Here is an 11,131-nt window from a genome sequence, read left to right on the forward strand (position 1 = left end):
GTAGCCTGCAAATAGGGGGTGGTGCTGGTGATGTGGGTGTTTACTCTCAGGATGAGTTAGGGATGTCTTGTGCACGGTGACAGATTCAAGAAAGTGATTTCTTTCAATGTTTTCCAAACTGCTATTGTAAAGTTACATTGATACGGAGCTCTGTTTTGCCAATGACCAGGCCCAACAAAAATGATACCACCAGCAGGGAGATGAACCAATACACAGACTGTGTTGTAGACAGATATGCTACTATATGAATGACCGACAATCTCAGACATGATTGACACCACCCCCAACGATCCCACAAACGACACGACCCGGCCCACAACAGGGGGTACAGACAGAGACCTGAGATTGCCCACAGTTGGCATGGGAAACAGCCAGAGCAGCAAGCTAAGCACAAAAGAGATAGGTGCCCACATGGCAACTCTCACCCGATCAGCCCACGTTCACAAAGGCCTAAACAGACCAGGGCCCAGCTCCAGGAGAGTCAGGAGGTCTGCCCTGAAACAGGCAGCCCTGGGGAGTGCACTCCACAGACAGACACTCCTGACTCCCTGCCAGTGGTCCCAGCTTTTATCCCCCAGCAGAGCCCTGACCTTTGTCAGCTCCCTGCGGGACCCCTGGGGCTCATTTCCCTTCTGGCTCTCCCTGCAGGGCCGGCCGCACCCTGGGGGGAAGCTCTAAGGCAAACTCACCCCTCTGGATGAAGGGCTGTGGGAATCACCCATATGGCAACCTTAATTCAGGGCTCGGGGTTCAGACCCCAGCATTTCAAGCTCCCAGAATCCTCTTGAGTTGTGTTCAGATGGCAGCTGCATAGTGACTGCAGTGGACTGTCTGCAGTGGAAGGTTACATGCCCTGACCTGCGTGTCTGCAGCTTCACCCTGAGCTCCTTCAGGACTCCTGTGTGAATACTGTTAGTCCTGGTGACCTGGCTCAACCATTTGGCCCAATAGTGATGCACTCCTCTGACCTGTGTACTACAAAGAATGTGTTATGTAGGTAGCAAGAAACAGAATAACAGATGATGGGATACAGCATATGACATGACCCTACCTGTCTATATGCTCCAAGAAACCCTTTTCTCCCCACTGCTGGAGCAGCTGTGATATCATAATCTAGAGAAACAAAACACATCATCAGCACCATATTTTAAACAGGACTGTTCCACAGTCATCAAAAGATACAAGGCCTGAGGCGTTATTCAAAATTCCACAGGCAAGAAATTGTGTGCAAGGTCTCCTGGAGCCCTTTATACACAGAGGTGGCAACAGCAACAGGCCATGCTACTGCTGTATCCAAGGATCACGGCAATATTTGGAAGCTGGGGTGGGGAAAGGGAAGAATGGATGGAGAGCTAAATATGGTAATCAAAGGAAGGTAATATATATTGCTTTACTTTCCTGCCTGTTTCAGCCTCCTTGCTTTAACACTGCCTCTATGATGAATGGAGCTGGAAAACAGAGGCCATATTTAGATGTGCTCAGTGTCTCCTTTATTACCAACCATAAAGGGGCTGTAGTTGGCAGCCTGCTTTGTAATGTCTTTGTGGGCTGCCAGTATTGCTCTAATTACAAAGCAGAAGGAAAATGAGAATACAGCTTCTTCCAGTGTATGCTTTACATTGGGGTTTTTCAAGTGAACCTACTCGCAAGAGATATAAAATACCTGCTATCTTCATTCTTGAAATCCAAGGGTTAAGGGCATATCAGCTGTGCTCTACATGCACTGAGACACCCTCTAGCTCTAGTTGTAATTTCTGTGGTGGTCTCTCTTCCTTTGGCAGAACTAATGACATATGTGCTTAATATAAAAAAACCTGCAGAAGTACAGAGCAACTGCCAAAATCCAAAGCCATTTGTGGCTTCTTATGACTTGGAATATGTTATGTTCTCTTTTCTAAATGCAATTCAGTTGGCAGCTGAGTACTCACCTGTGTGAAAGTGCTCGTGTGCATTGTTGAAACCTGAATGTGTAGAATAACTCTGTCGATGAGGGGCTTGGGACCTGTGAGGAAACCTATTCTTAACCTAGGAAAAGAAAGGAAAAAGTTATTACAGAAATGAGACGTGCTAATACTTCGGGTGAGTTATGGTTTGACTTGTAACTGAGAAAACGTTTAACAATTTTGTTGATATTTTAAGGATCTTTTATGCATTTAAGTTTATCTGTATCTTCATACTGCCCTAAGCCCCAGGCTTCTGCAATTTACAGGCTGAGTAGCAAAGTCATGAAATAAAAACATGTAAGGGTTTTTAATGGTTATAGGACCCTCTTAGCTCTGAAACCACAGGACATATCCCATATTTGTAAGCTTTCCTCTGCAACCATAAAGATTACATGAATCAAAGGGAAGGAAAGATAGGATTTCATGTAATGAAAAATCATGAATATTCAGGCTTTATGATAAACAGATGGGAAGCAGCAAACATCTTTGCTCTTTTAATCTCTTTCAGTACTGCAGAACAAATGGAAATTAGACTGATGATAAACTAGATTCTCATTCGTGCCTCGATTCTGATGACCCATCTTTCAGACTGGCTGAAGTTTTTCTCTGAAGAAAAATAGAACCAGTAAGTTCCTATGTGTCTTTGACAAAGATAAAACTGCATCATGCCTTTGCACTTCTGAAAGGCTAATCACACTTTTGGCATCATGTTGTCTCCTCACTTTCTCAGGGATGGGGTTCTAATCCATTAGCTGCCAGTGCAGAGTTCACATGACTTTCTTATATCTATCAGGATAATAAACAAAAGCAAGTTAAATATGTTGACTTCTGGGAAATTGAAAACAGCAAGTTTAGTTTTTCAGGCAGGTGGAAACAACCTGAAAGACCCACAAGGCCAGAAGACAACAGACCAGTATAACCCTATGAATAGTTTGTGGAGAACAATGCCATCATTTCTCTTCTGTATTACTAGTTTGGGGAGTCTGCAGGAATGGTAAGAGATAGGAGAAGTGGAAAAACAAGAGAGAAAAGCTTCTAGGGTTTCCAGGAACAGAGCTGTAATCCAGCATGTCTTTCTGCCTACATGGTGTCTGCCAGAATGGGCTGCCTGGGGAGAGGGGCTTAACTATCAGTATCAGGTGAGAAGCAGAATCTGAGTTAAATGACTACCAAGAGATGACATGAAAAGTCAGTGGACTGAGAAAAGCTGTGGATTCAAAAGTATGTTCCAGAAATGGATAGGTATTGGATGAAAAAACACTATGATAGATCTTATCATTCTGTATGAAGTGTTAGTCTTGTGCCCTAATGGAACAGGCAATGCTGAGCAGTCTGAAGCAGGCCTTACCCAGATGAGAGAATTTTAGAGAAAGAGTCAGTCCTGATAACTCGGCCATCCACATCCATTGAGAGGAAAGTTGGAGCCCATGGCTTGGAAGAAAAATAAATAAAATTCAAGGTGACAGTCAGGCTTATGATGGAATTATTTTTAGTATGAAGACACAATTTCTTAAAGAAATATTTCAATAGTAAGTATTTTACAGATGTGCATTCCAAGGAAAAAATGCAGTAACCTGCTGGCAAGCATTTGTTTAGGCTAGCTGTCTGACATGTGATTACAATATTCTAGGAAAGTCATCAGAAACAAGCCTTATTATTTTTTGGTGCTTAGCCTACTGTTCGGCGTACAAGTGTGCAGCTCAAGTTTTGGTATGATGCTATCAGTAGGAGAGAGAAATAATGACTTCTCTGCCAAGATTTTATAATGGCATAAACAGATGCTGTCACTTCTGAGATGGGGCCCTGTAGCTTTTAGCTTTGTCTTCAAAAGGAAATTGGAAGATATGACCAAATTTTGATGATTTGAGTTCAGCACAGTTCTATCAAGAGTTCTACGTTTGCACCTTCCCCACTTACACTCTCTAACAAAGCTACACAATTCTATGTTGGCTTAAGGGTTGGACTTGATGATCTTCAAGGTCTCTTCCAACCTAAAGGATTCTATGATTCTATTCAGTGAGTAAGTGAAGCAGTTCCATTACCTCCTCCCACAAAAGCATAATTCAAAATAAAAAATACTGAACTTTAGCTTCCACCAGCGTTTTACTGCTTTATAAGACCAGCTTTTGCTTCTGATCTGAGGTACTTTTTCAGTCTGTGCAACTTTAGGTCCATGTATGAAGACAGGTCAATGCTTGCTTGTTAATGATCTGGGGAAAATTTACATGAAGGCCAGAAGCTGCCTATCCAGTCGTACCTACTTCCTGTAGTGCTTGGGAGAACTCTCTCAGGTTCTCCAAAAGGCCAAGGGGTAAAAATGGGATTATAATAGATTTGGAGTAGGCAGTCTTCCACTGAATGAAAGAAAAGACTGGACTGAAAGGTATGTTAAGAGGCCCCTTCTTTCAAGTGCTGTTTCAGTGACATACTTGTTTTGCTCTGGACGAAAAGCCTTTGCCGTCATCTGACTGCTGAGGGAAATTGTCCTGTAAGGCTTGAGGAATTTGAAACACTGACTAACAGGACTTAGGCAATAAAGTGCCATAAAGGGGAAAACAAGTGAAAGTAGTATATAGACTGTGAATCCTGTGACTACCTTGGTGGGACACAAAGAAGGAACATGGAGGAAGATCCATGGTTCAAACCTTAGTTCTCTCCTGGACTAGAAAAGAAAGTGTTCTAAGGAATAGGAGAAAAAAATATTACCTTTTCAAACTGAAGGAAGTAGTAAGGGTCATCTTCTATTATGAGGAAATCATATTTTCTTGCAAGCTAAAGAAATTAATAAAAAGTAAAGATCCATTAAAATGTAACAACATTGTAAATTCAGTTCTTCCAAGTACCTGGCTCTATTACCAGGACCATATTATGATCTTATGGATTGCTCATTCACTATATACAAGGCCCCATCTAGAGAAGATTTCAGATGCTCACTTTAGAAATTGAGCAATTAATAAGAGTAAACATGGTACCTGCAGTATAAGGACACATGCATATAACTGAAGGTCTGTTCCATACAGTGTTCAAACTATGCAGAAAACTTCCATTCAGTCCAGTTTGAAATCCACAGCAAAGATACCAACCAGGAATGGGCAAAAACTCCTGCAAAACCCACCAATCGTATCTGACGCACAGTCCACCTCTGGAGAGTTGTCATGGAAGAGGTTCCACTTGAAACAAGTTCCAGGGAGGAATGTCTACTGGACCAACAATGGGCCAAAATACCACACACAGGGTGTTCTCACCCAAAATGAGACTGACAGTTCATTTCCACTCACAAGGCTCTGGGTACATACCTGGTAAATCTCCTTCTTGCGCTCTGTGGTCAGAGAGTTTCCAGTGGGGTTGCACCCATTTGGAATAGTGTACAGGAATTTGGGGAGGTGGTGGCTACGACTTTTTGCATCTTCTGAGCTCCAAGTAGACAGGATTTCTTTTAAAGCTTTTGGAATAATGCCGTGTTGGTCACTAGGGATGTTAATTATATTACAACCCAAAGGCCTCAGCTGTTGATAGGAGGAACAAAACTGTCAGAATCCCCTAAATCAAAGGTCTTCCTTTTGTTTCCTAAAATTTCCTTGATACAAAATCCTTCTCACTTTACAGCTATCTCGAACTCCATTTGCTCATGACTCAAAATACAGTTTGCCTGAATTAGCTGTGAGACTTGTCAAACCTACCACTGTTTTTTTTTCCCTGTTAAGCCACCTGAGAAGAGATGGGTATGCTGCTAGGTCCAACTGCTGCTTTTCTCTAGGAAATCGCACGTAGCTTTGCAAGCAGAAAGGGATTTTGTGGAATTTGAACTGTGTTCTCTCAGAACTCCTCATGCTCTCAACACAGACAATAAATTCATAGCACCTTTATTTCCTACTGACAATCTACACTTCCAGTTCTAGTGGAAGTGCCAGAACTGTACACTTTTCTTCCCTGACAAAAGGGCAAAGAATCTGTTCTTAATAGATATATTCAGCAATACAAAGAATGAAATGATACTGCTGCAATGACGTTGACAACAGTATGAAAAAATATAGGTAAAATGCCAACAAAAAAGCATGCTGTCTTTCCTCTGTGGAATTTCAATTTGTACTGTGTAGCTCTCTGCATTTTCAAGTAAAAATGCAAGTTGCTGCATTCTCAAAATATATTCCCATCAAAGTATAGTTGATTAGACAAGATGCATTCAAACTCAGCAGCACAAACAATAGCAAAATACCTTTTTATGCAAGGGGAGACTAGGCTGAAATTGTGGTTTATTATCTAATCCAACCCTTCTTACAGTTCTTCTACATTTTGAGCTGACATTTAATTACATACTGATTAAGTTACATTTCAGAAGTAAACTTTGCTATTTTTGTATAGTTCTTACAAATTCACATCTTCATGCTGAGGCCTATTCCAATGCTATACTATTTATAGCTAGGGTATAATCAGACCATGATTATATATGTGAATGTGCTGGCACATTAAAATACCCACTTGTGATAAATTTGCTTCAGCCCAACTGTGTTTGTGGTGGCTTTCCTTCCAATCCCAAAAGTGACCTTAGCCCTTGAATGAACTAGGATTTGGAAGAGGAACTTCTGTCCTGGGAATACCTTTTATGGAACTTTTAGTAGTAAAAGCTTCTATGATATAATATTTATGAACTTAACTGGACTAACACTAGAATCTTGATTCTTAGATATGGTAAATACAGACTGTGTATATAAGTCTTCAAATCATGTACTAAATTGCTCTTTGCTTGAAATGTAACATTCACAAGGTTTTGTAGCTAAAGAATACTTACAGCTGCTAGTGTCCCAGAGTAGGTAGGTGCATCCAAAAGGATGTTGTCCCCAGGATTAATGAGCATTTCAAACACCTTTAAAATAAGAGTCTATTTTAGAAAGATTGTGCCGCTCTTCTACATGTACTTCAAACATCTGATTTCTTGGTGGGATTAAAAGTCTTGATTAGCTATCAGTAAACCCCTAAACATTTCATTACACTGTCTGTGAGAAAAGCAATGAACAAATGAAAAAAATCTGTTTTAGAGTCAAGTGAAGTTAACCAGCTAGACAGTATCCACTTGAAATGGGAACATCTAATAAAATGCTTTATTATACAATAGAAACAGTGCTTCAGTTACAGGAAGGATCAGCTAAGCAGCAGTGAGAGTGGAAAAGGGTAATTACTTAAGGAAGTCTTAACATAATTAGAACTGAGTTATGATAAAGCAAATAATGCACCTATGTACTTATTACTGCACTACTTGAGTAAGGTGAAAAGGTACCTTCTAGTGTATATTCTGACAGGCTCTTTGGTCTGCCCAAACATTCACGCAGTCCTGACAGATTAGACTGCCACAGCAGTTTTATTTCAGCTCTGTTGCCATGTATTGACAATACTGTGAGACACAGATTTAACAGCGTACCTGTGTACAGTCATAGTCACCCAATGCCAGGCATAACTGAACTGATGGAGGAATGAACAGCTCTCTGAAAGAAGTGCTTGTAACACATAAAGCTTTTGGTCTTACTTTACACAAGCCTTCCTGGCTGCCAGTTGTGACACACACTGCCATCTGTCCTTGCTCAGGAGTGTAGTTGGCTGTGGGTGGATTATGCAGATTCCGCTGGAAATCCTTTAACCAAGACAGCAGCTCTGGCACACTGAAATGTGAATAAAATAAAGTGTATCAACCATTTTATATAGGCCGAAGCTAGACTGTTCCTCTACATCCCTGCCTAATCTAACACACCATCCCAACTCCGACTTCAGCTGTCACACAGTTACACTTACATGCTGATTTTATGACTGCTTTATCAAATAATGAACCTGAGATAAATGGAAAAGCAGAAGAGATGGGAATCTGTGGTGCATACACCAAATGATCAAACTGAAATGTGGGTGGGCACAATTCACAAAGGATGGCATGGGGTGGAGACCGAACAGTACCTACTCATAGGAGTACCCTTCCCACACTCAGATGTGACAAAGCCCACAATACTGCTAGCAATAGGCTGCAGATAGTAAGGATTTCTGAAACAGATTTTTCAAAGAGTGTCTTGAGGTCTTGTAGGATGTTCACAAGCAGCTGGGCTCATTTAAATATTAAGACAAGTCTTAACTTCACTGATAAATGCCCTGTGTGCCTCTGTAGGTACCCGAATATTTTTGCAAACCTATCATAAGCCTGACCCAGTGCTGTCTGCTGGGGGTTTTACAAGTGCTCAAGTAACTTAATGACACTCTATTTTTGTAATAAAAATAACAATCCTATAAATGCCTCCATTCAACTACCACGAGTAGTACATACTGACTTCAATATATGGTACCAAATGAAACAAAAAAAAATACTGCAGAAAGTGGAAATGATGTCATGCAATGCAGTATCTTTTAATGAGTATCTTACAGCAAAACACAAAATGATTCCTCCTAGTGCTTTGGGAGTCTGGATTCTGAAATGCTAACAGCCAGGAAATGCTTTGGCTTGAGAATTAAAAATATTAGGGCTTGTTTTAAAGTACTCATCTGCTCAAACTTTCTACTTAAACTGAAATGTAAACAGTGAGGCAAATTCAATGAAGTGTTTTAAAAACACAGGTGAATTAATGCAATAATAAAGGACTTTATGATCCTCTGATTCTGGTATCTTGACGTGCAAGCATCTGTGACAGATACCCTGCTGAGGCTGAGTACTGGAGAGCTCTCTTCATCAGGTCTTCCCCAATCTCAACAGGAGCTCCATCTCCAATGACAACAGTAGCCTTCTTAAATGGAAAAACATTAGGGTTTGGTGCCCCTCCAGCCAGAGAGATGAGGGATGGAGGAGACTTCTGCATCAGTTCAGCTAGAGTAAAAGGAAAAGACTTTGGTTACACTTCACTTATGGCAACAGTTATCATCTCCATTAGCCAATACATAAAAGTGGTCAAGAGAAGTATTTCATTTTTCACTTACTTTTTTTCAATTGCCATGAATTCGAAAGGATTAAAATTATTTCTAAATTAACCTTTCTACTTGGATTAAATAAGCATCAGGCATGGGGTGGGGAGAGAGAGACACAGGCAGGACAGACTGAAACAAAAACACATCCTGGTTTTAAAGTAAGATAAAGTTTTTTATAATTTATTGGGACCATTCTGCTATTATAAAACCTTTTTCCATGACAGTCTCTTAAGCTTCAAGAATTTAAAGTCTTAATGATTTTCTGTTTGGACTGACTTGGAATGATAGGCTTTGTTTTTTTGTTAAGTCTTTTAGCTGATGTGACAGTAGTGCAGCTACACAGGATTGTAGCTTTTCCATAAGGGAGTAGGAATGTTTCTGGCAGCCCAGCTCTAGTGGCAGAGGGACCTCGTTAATAATTTGTTATGAAGAAAATGTTAACTACTCTTGCTTCAAACAAAGTCAGTTTTGCAATCATTCATATCCAATCTCTGCAGTGCAGACTGGACCTTAATCCAGCAAGGGCACTTGATTGATTAAATCCAAGAGCTCACAATATGGCATTCGTGCTGGCTTGACAGTTTTACGTCAGATATGAAAGGACAGATGACACCAGATCTGGCTTAAAGCTTCCTGTTATCAAGTTTATTCTACACTACTTATTAGCAAACTTGAGCATGGGGAGTCAGTTATCAACAATATAGGTCATGTCTGTGACTTTTCATCTGGTAAAGAGAAATTTACTTTGTCATCCAAACTGCAGCCTGTCTTCCTGCTCAGGCTGTGTTACTTAATATTTGTGTTAGGATGCCTCTCAGTGTAACACTTGCTCAAGTATAGTGGCTGACTAGAGTGAATTAGAGTGACTTAGCTACACCTGTATGAAGCATTTTAAGCAAAACAGCAAATGTCAACCCCTTACCAGGAGAGGAAATTGACACCTGAAGCCTTTAACTAGTCATGTATGTCTCCTGCTCTGATTCTGTGAGGTTTCAACTGAGTAAGCAAGCAGGCAGTTAACCTTTGCTATCTATCACACTGCAGACATGGTAGCCTAAAGATAGTGTAATATAGAAAAGGAAAGTGTAGTAATACTGAAGGGGTGGAGGTGGTGAGGAATGTATGGACATTAACAGGACAGAGGAAAGCTAGGTGGAAAGAAGAATTATGCTGGGATTCAATTTTAAGACGTTAGCAGTTGGTCGTTCCTGGACAACAAGCATAAATTCAGTAGCAAACTGCCAAAAGCCCTGCCTCAGAGGCAGTAGCAGAGATTTTTTTTTTCAGACACATGTTGAAGTGACATTACTAATTTTTTTTCTGTCTGGATGAGTTTCTGAAATGGTTTAAGGCCATTCACTTTATTCTTCATTTTTTTTTTCTTTACACCTGCTTGATGTCTCAATGTGACAAAAGTCAAAGTAGTTAACTGGCCTTGCTTGTCAGTTTACTGTAGTTTCTTTTCAAGCCTTTTCAAGTCTTCAGTTCTGATACCCCAGTAAAGTCCAAACCACAGAACAATACCCTTACAGGGAACCAGAGAAGAACAGGTATATACTCACTTAGAAGTCTTATTGGAGATGCTCTTCTTGCTGCACTCACAGTGGTGATGAACTGAGAGTAATTCATACCTATGAGGACAGAGTAGTTGGATGTGAAGCTAGAAAAGTGAATGGGAACCCCAGTGGTTTCAGTATGTGCATCTCCCACAAGTAATGCTTCCAATCTGTCATCTCCACAAATATGCTCTATCATAAATTAAATGCCAACTTATTAACGCTATGATCAGCACTGGAATGTATTTTCCTTTTTGAATTGAATGAGAAGTTTTCTACTTCATACTCATGGGTTCTGTCACAGCCTCCCCATGATGCTGGCAGGGTGAGATTAGGCAAGGTGAGATTGTTCTGATAAACACAAAATAGCAGTACAGGGAAATTTGTCAGTGTGTCAGTGAACATGGAAAAGCCCTTCCCTGTCAGCTCTGGCGTTTTAAAGGCAGACTGTGAATTTGAAGCTCTGGCAGATCTTAAACAGCCGTCAACTCTTCTTTTTTAATGAGAAGCTAGCTGTATTTAGCTTATTAAGAATTACATTTAAAGTGCTTTAACTTTAGCCATCCTTATGAGCCACAACACTTGTCAAGTTAGAGGTGGATGATTTTAGGAAGGATAAATAAGAATGGCTTTCCAGATGTGTGGTTTTCCTCCTGCTTTTCCCTGGTGCCGAGAGAGATTCAGTGGATAGTGCCTGCA

General features: G+C 40.6%; 1 protein-coding gene across 1 annotated transcript; it reads right to left on the minus strand.

The window, feature by feature from the left end:
• Positions 1-1,047: 1,047 nt before the first annotated feature.
• AADAT (aminoadipate aminotransferase) lies at positions 1,048-10,505 on the minus strand. The gene is made up of 9 exons (XM_008934985.1): positions 10,439-10,505; positions 8,610-8,778; positions 7,465-7,597; positions 6,733-6,807; positions 5,240-5,449; positions 4,650-4,715; positions 3,292-3,374; positions 1,929-2,025; positions 1,048-1,113 (listed from the first exon to the last, which is right to left on the minus strand). The coding sequence occupies exons 1-9, from the start codon at positions 10,503-10,505 to the stop codon at positions 1,048-1,050; spliced, it is 966 nt and encodes a 321-aa protein (XP_008933233.1).
• Positions 10,506-11,131: the final 626 nt, after the last annotated feature.

The sequence above is a fragment of the Merops nubicus genome, unplaced genomic scaffold, assembly GCF_000691845.1.
Source record: "Merops nubicus isolate BGI_N331 unplaced genomic scaffold, ASM69184v1 scaffold38660, whole genome shotgun sequence".
Classification (NCBI taxonomy): domain Eukaryota; kingdom Metazoa; phylum Chordata; class Aves; order Coraciiformes; family Meropidae; genus Merops; species Merops nubicus.

What these genes read in the sequence shown, in the direction of transcription:
- AADAT (XM_008934985.1), bottom strand. Translation starts at nt 10,505, where the DNA reads ATGAATTACTCTCAGTTCATCACCACTGTGAGTGCAGCAAGAAGAGCA. An exon ending in GCCAGGAAGGCTTGTGTAAA is followed by an intron (nt 6,808 to 7,464) that starts GTAAGACCAAAA and finishes CTTATTTTAAAG; the next exon opens with GTGTTTGAAATGCTCATTAA. An exon ending in ACTTCCTTCAGTTTGAAAAG is followed by an intron (nt 3,375 to 4,649) that starts GTAATATTTTTT and finishes TTTTCTTCCAAG; the next exon opens with CCATGGGCTCCAACTTTCCT.